At 35.9% G+C, this 13,489-nt stretch overlaps 1 protein-coding gene across 17 annotated transcripts; it reads left to right on the top strand.

Moving 5' to 3' along the window:
* The first annotated feature begins 1,016 nt into the window (after window positions 1-1,016).
* Window positions 1,017-12,893, top strand: LOC106407497. Of its 17 annotated transcripts, none has more exons than XR_007325087.1 (8): window positions 1,234-1,680; window positions 1,831-1,950; window positions 2,050-2,065; window positions 2,264-2,376; window positions 2,478-2,971; window positions 3,222-3,367; window positions 12,185-12,412; window positions 12,654-12,893. XR_007325087.1 is itself a non-coding variant. In XM_048760799.1 (4 exons), the coding sequence occupies exons 1-4, from the start codon at window positions 1,718-1,720 to the stop codon at window positions 2,591-2,593; spliced, it is 498 nt and encodes a 165-aa protein (XP_048616756.1). In that variant the 5' UTR covers window positions 1,017-1,717; the 3' UTR covers window positions 2,594-2,846. The 17 variants fall into 17 exon arrangements, 1 of the variants encoding a protein (XP_048616756.1); XR_007325088.1 differs by having other exon boundaries at window positions 1,235-1,627; XR_007325083.1 differs by having other exon boundaries at window positions 1,237-1,651.
* Window positions 12,894-13,489: the final 596 nt, after the last annotated feature.

Genomic DNA, 13,489 nt, shown 5'->3' on the forward strand with positions numbered 1-13,489 from the left:
TCTATATTTTATATGAAAAACTACTGATTACTCTAATAATACTAACCTTTGGGTTTAATGAAAATTTCTTTAGTATAAGACATTAAAATGAAATAATCAATTGTTTCTGTTTTAGTTTATCAAATGAAAATATTAAATTATGGACTGCAAAAGAAAAAAAAGAATGTTTATAGGGGAAAGAATGGTACTTGCAAGTATCACCTACTCTTGCCTCTGTCTTTCTTGTTTTTTACATAAATGTAACGCTCCAAATCCAACGCTTAATACGTTAATATTCATGCCTTTTTTCCTTCTCTCATATATGAAATGCAATCAAGAGAAATAAAATGCTAATAAAAAGAAAAATAATAATTTTATATAATTTGACCTTTACGGAAAAGAGATGTTTAGTATTTTGTCAAAAAAGAATTCATCAGAAACGTGTGGGGAGGGACTTCCGAAAAAAAATTTCAATCATATATTATATGGTGATGTAAAATTCGACAAGTCAAATTGTATCGTGTTAGCTAATCTTTCTTTTTTTTCTCTTTTGAATATGGAATTTAAAGTATTTATTTGCTATGTCACATTTTGGTATAATCAAATCTGTAAATATGTTTCATATAACCTACAAGAGTATTGGATGAAAAAAGGTAACTGTAGATAGCCAAGTCTACAGAACAAGGGTTGGGAATTTTAATCAAAACTAGTAGATCCTGCCCTGTATGATCCGCTATGGAGTAGATACGAATCAACTTTTGCAAAAATTTGAGTTACTGATATGGTACGGATTAAGCTTATTTTAAGCGGAAAGAATACAGGTCAACCGAATTTGAATTCGGAGTATCCATCGATCTGCAAATTATTATTTTAAAATAAATTTTCATAAAAATTAGAAAGTATTACAAATATTTATATTATTTTAATTACAAATATATAGTTCATTTATTTTCTTTACTAATATATAATTTATTTTATAAGATGAATAATTATAATTGAGAAATTTTATTATCTTACCATATTAAAAAGAGAATATCGTGAACGAAGAGAGTGTCCATGTCACTTAATTAAATCAACCAATTAAAAATCACTAACATGCCGAGTCATTTTTCTGCTATTGAATCACTAACATGCCAAGTCACTTTTTTGCCACTGAATAAATCGGGCTATTGTAATATCCACTTGATTTCTATTTTTCTGTCCAGCCTACTAAAAAGCCCACGTTAGAACCCAAATATTTTATCACTCCTTTCAATCTCTGTGCCGACTTATCAGATTCACTTTTGTCTTTCTCATCTGAAGAAAGATGTTATTCACAACTGTTTATCTTCCTCCACCTCTCTCTCTCTCTCCCTATCTCATAAAAGCCCTTCTTCGCCGCAACAGACGTGGTCCTTGAAACCGTTGCAATTCCCTTCCCTTTTCACCCTATAGAAGCACATCAAGCAATGGCTTCCAGAACTGCAAAATCCACCTAGAGAAATAAATCTATAGTCTCATTAACCAAAGAAATCTACCGAGTTGCTGATCACTCTCGAACCATTTGTTTCACTCACATCTCTGACCTCCCCGAGTTGGAAGACACCCGTCTGTTCATCGACGCAGATGGATTCGATTCCACTTATTCAAAGAGTTTGAAGCTAATCTTGTGCGCAAAGGCGATCTCTATTTGGTTCTGATTTCCTCTTATCGATTCTCTGAGTTTAGGGTTCTAAACGATTCGTTTGATTAATTCATAATGCTCATGGTTGAAAATTGGGGAAATGAGTTTGCCTGGTGCAATTTTCTTTTGCTGCAGTTAATAAACCACAAAACATATGTTAAATCAAGGTTAAAATGTGATTGGAACAGATGGAGGCAGCAAGCTACTCTTGGAAGAACCGACAACCAATGTAGTTTTTTTCAGATTACATCTCATCTGAGAAATGAGAATATCACAGATGTTGATGATCATCTTCATGATATCTCCAAGTAAGCTAAATACACATGAACAAAAAAAAAAAACTACAACATTTGTGTAGACGATTGTAGCATCTGACTGTAACTGCAGGGACTGGCTATACCCTGAAGTTTCAACTGTATACAGGTATGTGATATAGCTAATTAGAGATTTGCTTTCATCATCTTCAGTTAATGTTATTAATTTGTTGTGTCTCTTGCTACCCCGTTGAACAACTTTTATATACTGTATACTGTAGTATTGATTTTTAATTTTTAATTTTTAATTTTTATAACCCTCAGTATAGGCTTACAGTATTACCTTATGACATGTGTGGTATTCTAGGTTACATACTATAAGATATGATAAGAGGAAGAACAGTTCGATGCAACAGTTTAGGATGGCATTGTCATATGATCCATTGTGTTGGGAAACATATGGAGGAATTTGTAGTTTAGGTAAGTGAAAGCTATGTATGAGTTTTTTGTTTTGTTTATCAGTTTATGTAAACGTGACCGATTTGTATAATTTCTTCGACATTCTTCCATTACCTTATCAGGTGTCTTTGAGGAATCCTTCCACAGTTTTCGGCAATGTAGCTTCCCAGCTTCTCAGAAAACTTTGGTTTCACAAAGAATAAACTTCTCAGAAGGAGAAACCATGGACCAGCTTTGATCGGCAAACATAACATGTTCCAAGAGAGTACCAACATGATCTGATATTAAAGCAGCTTAGAGCAGAGATTCCGCCAGATACTGACAAGCAACGTGACCGTATTTCTCATACACATGTGAAATATCTTAAAGTTGAGCTAGAATGAAAGCGTATTAGGTAATGTTACTATTTTTAAAATTCTCAGTTATCATGATGTTGTACGAGTAGGACTATTATATTTTCTTCATGATATAATGATAAAGTTCCTTACATGTTTCCTTATCTCTAAGTATCTATATCGTTTACGTATTGGATGCTCTACTGCCTAAGCTCTATAAGAATATGTGCCGTCCAAAATGGGAGGGATTGATGTCCGTACATGGAGTCTTAAAAAAATTTGTAAGTAAAAGACGAGTCATTATAGATGATATATATGCATTAAGCTCTTACTGCTTTCTTCCATGTTCTCTCTGATGTGCGGACAATGATAATCTAGCTGCGCATTGTGTATATTTTGAAATAGAGGTTCTCCACCTGATTTCTTCTTCCAGCTCTACGGCTGAATTTATTTGTTCTTTTATTTCAGTGACAATCTAATGCTACTTGATTTATTTGTCGTCTTTTAATTTCACATCTTCTATCTTTAAAGCCCCAGGAGAATCTGAGCATCACAAGAGTGTTTAAATAGCAACAAGGAGAAAGATTCCTATGTAGCAGTCATATGGAGAGCGCCAAAAACTGTTTCGATGAGATAGCAGTGAAGGACGTTCATATCTGGACTGCTCTCATCTCCGGGTATGCCAAACTTATGTTTTTCAGCTAGAGAATTATACTTGGTCATGTTTCTTCAAGATGTTTACTTCAGACGCAGTATGGATGGGCGTTCGGATACCCGTTCGGGTCGGGTATTTCGGATTTTCGGGTATTTTGGTATAGGGATATAGAACCCGTTCGGGTATTTCTGTCACTACAAGAAAACAGGGGGATTCTGATGGCCGAAATCGTCGGTAATTCGTCGGAATCGGTCTATTCCGACGAATTTCCGACGAACCCGTCCGTCGGTATCGTTTCGTCGGAAAAAAAAAATTCGTCGGAATTTCTGACGAAATTCCGACGACTTTCTGACGAATACCAAGAAACGTCATTCTGACGAACTTCCGACGATATTACGATGCGGCTACACGAGACCAGAGTTCATCGGAAAACTACAATTCCGACGAACGTGGTTCCTCGGTTTATTCCGACGAACTGTATCCGTCGGAATTTACCGACGAACATAGGTCGTCGGAATATACCGACGAACCACGTTCGTCGGTATATTCCGACGGAAATGAGTTTGTCGGTAAATTCCGACGGATATATGTCCGTCGGTATATTCCGACGACCGTTGTCCGTCGGTATATACCCTTTTTTTTTTACAAATTAATTTTGCATTTTTATATATTTTTTGATATTAATAAATTTAAAAATTGGAAATTTAAAACTAATAATATTATAAAATTTAAATTCATAAAAACCGAAATAGGAAAAAAACATTCATACAAACCGAAATAGAAAAAAAAAACATTCCGAAAGTTTTATAAAGCCGAAATAAACTAAGAAGAACTCGAAGACATCAAACGATCTAGCTTCTGCATAATCTCGGTGTTGAACTTCTTCTGGGATGCCAACTCAGCAAGGATAGTGGCATTCTCCGAACGGATAGTGGCATTCTCCGAAAGGATAGTGGTGTTCTGCTCCTCCAATGCCCCAATCCGTTCATCTTTGTCATGTAGCTCCTCGAGAATCATGGGATCGGCATACGGAGCTTGCGAAGAAGATGCCGGATACGAAGAAGCACGACGGGCCAACCCAACTAAACGGCCTCCTTTCCTTTTAGGAACCGCCTACAAAAATATTTAAAGTAAGTAAATATGGACAAGTAAGTAATCGACATTATAAAAAAAATATATTAATAAAAAAAATTACCTTTTCAACCATCTCATTTATTTGCAATAGAGACAGGTTGGTTGAAGCTCCCGTGGAGTCGCCGTCATCAGAGAGAGGCTGAGATTGAGAAACTATCTCAGCTTCCACCAAATCAACTACACCTCTGATCACGGGGTCCTGAATTTGACCCGTCGTCTTGTTAGTGTGAGCCACCTTAATGAGTTGGAGACGATCAACGGGATTACCGTCATTTGCTTCGATCTAAAAAAACCGCCATTATTAGCCAAAAAATATATAAAATATTTATTTAAAAAATATAAAGATAAATAATAATAAAAAACTTACAAGTTCATCCTCCTTAGTAGACATGGAGCAAGCGCCGAGGTTGTGCACATACATACCTTTCCCGCCACGATCGCTCTTCCGGTTCCTGGAGTTCCTAGAAGACGTCTCTGCAGTGTCTTCCCTCTCCCAATGAGCTATCAACTGCTCCCACACCCCCCCGTTGATGAACCGTGGCTTCTTGTTCTTCTGCCAAACTGTCTTCCACGCGTTTATCTGCTTTGTGTAAGAGTCCATGGCCTTTTCGTTGAATTTCTTACGGACTGTTTCCGTAAGATCGGAGTGCCAGTTGAACTCTTGCTACAAAACAAACACAATTTAATAAGTAAATATATGTAAAAAAATGTAAAAACTTAAAAAAAATGAAGGGTTACTATACCGCAAACTGACGAAACCACAACTCTCGTTCGTCGGAAGGGATCACACTCCACTTTGGATATCCAAAACGGAGCATGGAGTACATCATCTGGTTGATGCTCCGGCTAATGCCATTTTTCGACTTGGTGAACCTTTAAAAAAAAATACAAGTTAGCAAGTTAATTAAAGCAAAAAATATAACGGTACAAATAAAAAAAAATACTAACCAAGTGCTATGGCCTCGTCGTGGGTTGAGTTGGAGAAACGGGAGATGCTCTCGACCTGGTTGTTGAACCAATAGATGAACCGGCATGACCCCCGGATCCTGTTGAGCAGCAGCGTGAGGGGCAGAGGGAGCTGGAGCGGGAATATATGCGGGAACCGAGTCATGAGACGATACCGATGCACGGGAACCGCTCACCGAACTACGTCGAAGACGGGCTGCGGGGCGGGCTTCATCCTCGGCCCTAAAAAAAAAAAATTAACCCATCAAACATATTTTCATTTATATATTTACAAAAGGTTTTATAAACGTTTTAAAAAAAACTATTAAACCTTTTATATATATATATATATATATGTATACAAAATTATAAAAAATTTATAAATATAGAAAAATGTTGTTAAAAATTTATAAATGAAGAAAAATGTTGTTAAATATTTATATTTTAAAAAAAAAATGTTGTTAAATATTTATTAGTGGAAACTTAAAAAAAATATAAAAAATTTTAAAATTTTAAAATTTTTACTATACATGATTTACATATATATATATGTATACAAAATTATAAAAAATTTATAAATATAGAAAAATGTTGTTAAAATTTATAAATGAAGAAAAATGGTGTTAAATATTTATATTTTTTTCAAAAAAACGTTTTTAAAAATCAAAAAACGTTTTTAAAAATCAAAAAACGTTTTTAAAAATCAAAAAACGTTTTTAAAAATCAAAAAACGTTTTTAAAAATCAAAAAACGTTTTTAAAAATCAAAAAAGTTTTTAAAAATCAAAAAACGTTTTTAAAAATAAAAAAAAACGTTTTAAAAAATCAAAAAACGTTTTTAAAAATCAAAAAATGTTCCAAAAAAAACTAAAACAACAATCCTAACTTATATATCCTAAACTATCCATTCAATCCTAAAATGTTCAATCAAACAACCTAAAATCCGAGATCAACTTCCAAAACCCTAAACAATTGAAAAAAAAAAGGTTTGGGATGATTCTTACATGATTTGGGGTTTGGGGAAGAGATAGGAGGGTGAGGAGAGGATTCGCCGGTGAAGAGAGGCCGGAATCGCCGGAGAGTCGCCGAAATCGCCGAAATCGCCGGAGAGTTTTGAGAGAGAGAGAGGCCGCGGAGATAACGAAGAAGAAAGGAGAAGGGTTTTTATTTCCGTGGATTCCGACGGACACGGGTTCGTCGGTATTCCGTCGGTATATTTAAAATATACCAAATGCCGATTCGCGAAAATTTTCAAGCGGTTTGGTTCTCCCGGGCTAATTGAAATTCCGACGGAACGTGTCCGTCAGTATTTTCCGACGGACACATTCCGTCGGTATTTTCCGACGGAATTCCGACGACTTAGTGTTTAGGGTGTTCTTTTCAAGTTTCTAAATGCAAAATCCAAACCTTTGATAATATATATAGTATTTGCATAAAGATTTAACAATAAAAATGTTTTATAACACGATTTTACACAACAATATTTTTTGTAGTGTAAGCTTATATAAATATGATTGTATAAGTACATAATGTTAAGATGAGATGTTATGAAAACAATGATATGCATACATAAATATTTTAATGAGTTGTTATATTTGAACGGTTGCGATCTAATACTATACTAAACACTTATTATGTGTTATTTTCATAGTTTTGGCATCTAAATTTATAGATTTTTATGATTGAAACTTTATAGAAAAACATGTCGTCGGTATTTTCCGACGAAATACCGACGACCTTTTCAATTTTCAATGAAACCCGTTGTCGTCGCTATGTCGTCGGTATATTGCGAGGGATTTCCGACGGACCATTAAAAAAAAAAAAAAAAAAAAAAAAATCAGAATCTTCTGAATCTTCATCAAACTCCCCAACCTCGGCTTCCGGCTCTGAATGTACGACAGCATCATGTCCAAACACAGTCAAATTCTCAACGAGTTGAACATTTTCCAAATCTTCAACTGCCTGGGCGTTGCTGGTAGACTCTGGTTGCAATGGTTCATCATCATCAGAAGTTCCATCCACTCGTCCTCTTGGGTTGATTTGCGTTACAGTAACCCATGGATCGTCTCTGTACGTCACCCGAGGGTAACTGATGTAGCACACCTATACATATCAATTATACAAAGTATTAGTTCAATATATAACATTAATTAATTATATTGGTAAAAAATTATGAATATATTGACATACCTGATCAGCTTGCGAACCAAGAATGAAGGGATCATAATATTGAAGTTTCCGCCGCGAATGAACTGATGTAACACCAAACGCATCAATCTTCACTCCTCTATCTGGGGTGGTGTCATACCAATCACAATAGAATACTACACAACGCAATCCAACCATTCCAGGAAATTGGATTTCCAATATTTCTTTTATGTTGCCGTAGTAGACATCGTCACCAGAAGAAGATGAAACACCAGCATCATATGTTGTCTTAGAATGACCTTTCCTTGTGAATGCATATCCTCGCGTACAAAATTTAGGATATGATTTGACCACATAGTTTGGTCCCTGCACAAATTCGCGTACCCAATCATCGAACACAAGACCTCTGGCCAAACCATCATTCACCTATAAAAAAAAACATATATGATTGCAAAATTAATTAGTTTATATATATTAAATTTAAACTAATCATTTGCATAGGGTAATAGGATATATGACTCACATAACTACGAAGCCACGCAGCAAATCCGTTATCTCTAAGTTGTCGAAGCTCATCTTCTGTTGCATGCCTGTGAGTCATACGCAACTCCGCCATATATACACTATATACAAAAATATTATCAATATGAAATAAATTTATTGAATATTAATCTAACAATAAATGAATAAATATTTTTACCTCTCATATTGTAGAACATCTTCACAGTTGGTGAGCAAATATGTTTGCAAATGAGCGTTCTCAGTGTCCGTAAGTCTCCGCTTCGTGAATTTTCCACTAAGTCGTCCTATTTCCTTGAACATGCTTGGGACAGTAACATGATATGTTGCTCTCTCCCCTCTATCATCATGCCGAGCAGGTCTTCGGTGTTTTGTTTGCACTTCTGGTGGAAAATAATTTTCAGCAAAGATTGCAGTTTCTTCATTGATCACCTGTGCCACTATAGATCCTTCCACCCTGCTTTGATTTTTGACCATCTTCTTCAGATGATGCATATAACGCTCAAAAATATACATCCATCTGTACTGCACAGGACCACCAAGTTCCAATTCTCTTGCGAGATGAATAGCAAGATGTTCCATTACATCAAAGAATGATGGAGGAAATATCTTCTCAAGGTTGCACATGCTGACTGGTGCGTTTGTCTTCAAATTATTAATACCCTCTTCAGTCAATACTCTGCTGCATAAGTCACGGAAAAAAACACTAATCCCTGCAATTGCTTCATGAACATTACGTGGCAATAATGCTGAAAAGGCAAACGGAAGGAGGCGCTGCATAATTACATGACAATCATGACTCTTCAAGCCAGTAAACTTTCCTTCGCTTCTATCAACGCAGTTCCCCAAATTTGATGCATATCCGTCAGGAAATTTCACTTTCTCTGTAATCCAATCAAAGAACTCTTCTTTTCTAGCACCATCTAGCCGATAAATGGGAAAAGGGGCCGTACCGTTCTCATCAACGTGAAGTTCAGAACGATCACAAATATCGACTAAATCCAACCTTGACTTCAAATTATCCTTCGTTTTACCTTGGATGTTAAGGACTGTGTTCATCAGATTATCGAAGAAGTTCTTCTCAATATGCATGACATCTAAATTATGCCGCAATAGATGACTCTCCCAATATGGTAGATCCCAGAAAATACTCTTTTTGTGCCAGTTATGTAGCTCTCCAACCGCATTGACTCGAATGTTTTCATGTCCACCTACATCTGGCGTCCTTTCTGCATCAAAATACCTAAACTGCTTCAACAAATCTTTCCCACTAACTTCCTCAGGTGGACCATCAAACACCTGCTTGTTCTTCGTAAACGAAGTCTTACTCCTGCGGTATGGATGATCAGGTGGTAGAAATCGTCTGTGACAGTCAAACCAACACGTTTTCCTTCCGTTCTTTAGTTGGAAAGCATCTGTGTCATCTTGACAATATGGACATGATAGCTTCCCATGTGTTGTCCATCCAGATAACATACCATATGCTGGAAAGTCACTTATTGTCCACATAAGTACTGCCCGCATCTGAAAGTTTTCTTTGCGCGAAACATCGTATGTCTCAAAACCATGCGCCCATAGTTGTTGCAACTCATATATTAGTGGTTGAAGAAACACATCTAGTGATCTTTTAGGATGATCTGGCCCGGGGACTAGAATTGAGAGAAACAAAAACTCTCGTCGCATGCACAAGCTCGGCCGTAAGTTGTACGGTGTCACAATAACTGGCCATAGAGAATACTGCCTTCCATGCTTTCCAAATGGGCTGAAACCATCAGTAGATAATCCAAGATAAACATTTCTTCTCTCTTCCGCAAATTCTGGATATGTTGACTGGAAATGTTTCCAAGCCTTTGCATCTGAAGGATGTCTAATCTCACCATTTGTGGAATGCTCTGCATGCCATCTCATTGCTTTTGCTGTGCGCTCACACTGATACAACCTCTTCAATCTTTCCGTCAAAGGCAAATACCACATTCTTTTGAATGGGATCGGAACTCTTCCCCTCGTCTCCTGATAACGAGGTTTCCCACAAAATTTGCATACATTCCGTGTCTCATCCGCTCTCCAGTAGATCATGCAGTTGTCAATACATACATCTATCACTTCATACGGTAGTTGAAGACCTGCAACAAGTTTCTGAACCTCGTAGTATGAACCCGGTGCAAGGTTATCCTCAGGTAGAATACCTTTGACAAAATCAGTAATCGCATCCATACATTCTTCAGCCAAATTATAGTCTGTCTTAATACCCATTAATCTAGTTGCAGATGATAAGACTGAATGACCATCTCTACAATTTTGATACAAAGGTTGTTTTCCTGCATCCAACATGTCAAAAAATCTCCTAGACTCGGGGTTTGGTTCTTCCCCTCTATAATGATCATGTACCATCTGCTCAGTACCTACACCATAATCTATATCCGTTCTAGATTCTTCTAACCTAATATCAGGCTGAGGTTCACTAACAGGCTGAGGTTCGCTAGTACTACCATATTCATAACCAGTTTCCCCATGAAGGTACCAAACTTTATAATTACGTGAAAACCCTTTCATATACAAATGAGTCCAAACATCAAATTCTTTTATAACCTTATTATTATTGCAAGAAGAGCAGGGACATCTTAACATACCACTTTTTGCATCCGGTTGCTGTTGAACAAGCCTCATGAATTCTCCAATCCCTTGAACGTATTCTTCCGTAAGCAAATTGGTGTTCGGATCCAAATGAGGTTTATCCATCCACGAACGATAATAAACTTCTGAAGACATGATTTTCACGGAATTGTTATGACTAAAGAGAATGAAGAGAGAATGAAGTGTGAATGAGTTGAATGAGGAGGGGTTGTATTTATAGGAAATTGCTTACGGACCTCCGACGACTTTCCGACGAAATTCCGACGGATGTAAAGAAGTCCGTCGGAATTCCGTCGGAATTGTCCAATCCCAAACGGCTATACAACGGTCATATGTATTTGTCGGCAACGGTCACATGGTTCGTCGGAATTCCGTCGGAAAATACCGACGGAATTCCGACGACTTTGCTGTTAATCGGAATGTCGTCGGAATTTCGTCGGAATATACCGACGAACTTCCGACGACTACAACGGTTACATTTTTTATCGGAATGTCGTCGAAAAGTCGTCGGAAAATTCCGACGAACCGTATGTCGTCGGAATTCCGTCGGAAATGGCCGACGGAATTCCGACGACTTCATTTTTTTGGATTTGGTCGGAAATTTGTCAGTATTCCGTCGCAAATGTCCGACGACCTTGGTGTCCGTCGGAAGATCCGTCGGAATTCGGTGTGTTTTCTTGTAGTGTGTACTTCGGGTCGGGTTTGGGTATTTTTAGTCCGGGTTCGGTTATTTTGAATCGGGTTCGGATATTTAGATTTTAAAAGAAAAAAAAAATTCATTTTTTAAGTTTCTTGTATTTAAAAATATAGATTTCACTTAACTGATTTTTTTTATTTTTTATAAATTGGATGATTAATAGGTTTGGAGATAATATTTCAAAAACAAATAGATATTAATTTGGGTATTGTTTTTAAACTTTGAATGTAATTTTTGTTAATACATGAAACAAAAAATTTGGCATGCATTTTAAATGAATATCAAATCATTTTCTCCATAATTATATATATATATATATATATTATATATATATATATATATACTTATGATTTTAAAGTATGTATAACATCAATATAAATATTTTTTAAAAAATAAGATATGTAAACTAGAAATATAAGGGTAAGTATATATATGTTCGGTTATCTTCGGATATCCATTCAGGTTCGGATATTACCTGTTCGGGTTCTGATATCCAATCTCTTCTAACTTAATACACGTTCGGGTATTTTGCTACTTCGGTTCGAATTTCGGTTCGGGTTTTTCGGGTCGGGTTTGGGTGCGGCTTCGGGTATCGGGTAAAGTGCCCACCCCTAAGACGCAGTATCACCATAAATATGACCTAAAGAAAGCTGTTAAATTTTATGTAGTCATGATAAGTAGAAATAGTTATGTTTTCAGAGAGCTTAGGTTGTTTAGTTGTGAAGTTGCATTGTATTACCTAAAGAAATAGTTATGTTTTCAGTTTCAGGTACCATGCACCATCAGAAGCTGGTGCAGATATTCTTTTGGATTCTTTGTCAATGGGAGGGCTTACTTCTGCGCAAAACAGCTTATTGGATGGAGACTTACTTATCTATTCACGAGAATAATGCTTCAATAGCCACCAGCGAAACATTTTCATCAACTTCTCCCTTTGCTTCTACTTCAATGATGGATTTATAGGACGTATTTTCTCCCCCACCCCAAAAAGGTAAATTTAAACATTGAGAAGTTACTTCCACATAATCCCCTAATTTATATATATATTTTTTTTTTTTTTTTGAACACCCCCTAATTTATATATGTTACTTTTTTTGTGCGCACAAACTTCATTACTAAGATTAAACGGTTTTAATCTTTCAGCTCGCACATCGTGGTTTGTATACGACGTTGCTATTTCTCTTATATATGTTACTTAAATGTGATGGTCACATTAATTTTTTGGATGACAGGGGACAAGGGTCCAACATTTCCGTCCATTTTTGCATTGGAGAGCAGCACTTAACAAAGATAATGTGCCATTTGAATTGCAAGATACCATTACGAGCTTAATATATACGAGTGTTATTTTGAGAAATAACTCGAATTTCAAATTATTCGGTTGCTTTCACAGATCTTACTCTAGATGTGTCAACTTTCTTTTACAGGCTGCAATTCCAAAAGTCAGGTCCCAAATTTTTTTTTATGCTTAATTAATCCTAATCAAAAAGCCACCATAGAGTTTGGTTCTTAGCTAAAACGGTCCAAGCTTTCATAGCATGATAAACTATTGTTTTAGCAAATTTCTTACTTCATAAATTATAACACTAACTATTCTGGATAATGATTTGTATGTCTTAGGATATATTTATATGTATTCTTTGTTTGATCATTTATAAAACAAGAATTGATAATTGAGAGAATGATGTACTTGAAAATTTATTGACGAAGTTTTAATATATCCCTCGTACATTGCAGTTTTTACAAATTCACACAGGTCTCGCTAGCAACAACTCTTCCAGCCAATGGGAACATATAATAAACTATGAGAGTAACAAATAGCCATATGGAAAGGTACCGACCATCACAAACATCGATCAGTTCCAATACTCTCAGAATAATCTCCAGCTTTCGCAGTTTTAGAAACCCATTGATGCAGTGGCAGCTTCCACAGTTTTAAAAATCTTTATTTAAAAAACAAAAAGTAAATAGACTAACAAATAAAAAATATTTATAAAAAAATCACTTGATTTATAGATTAATTCTATGTAAAGAAGCTTAATTAAAAAAAATAATAATTATATAAGGT

The sequence above is a fragment of the Brassica napus genome, chromosome C6 (assembly GCF_020379485.1).
Source record: "Brassica napus cultivar Da-Ae chromosome C6, Da-Ae, whole genome shotgun sequence".
Classification (NCBI taxonomy): Eukaryota; Viridiplantae; Streptophyta; class Magnoliopsida; order Brassicales; family Brassicaceae; genus Brassica; species Brassica napus.

Coding starts and splice junctions, on each gene's coding strand:
- LOC106407497 (XM_048760799.1), top strand. CDS start 1,718: ATGCTCATGGTTGAAAATTGGGGAAATGAGTTTGCCTGGTGCAATTTT. Junction 2,066..2,263: donor GAAGTTTCAACTGTATACAG/GTATGTGATATA, acceptor GTGGTATTCTAG/GTTACATACTATAAGATATG. Junction 2,377..2,477: donor TGGAGGAATTTGTAGTTTAG/GTAAGTGAAAGC, acceptor TTACCTTATCAG/GTGTCTTTGAGGAATCCTTC.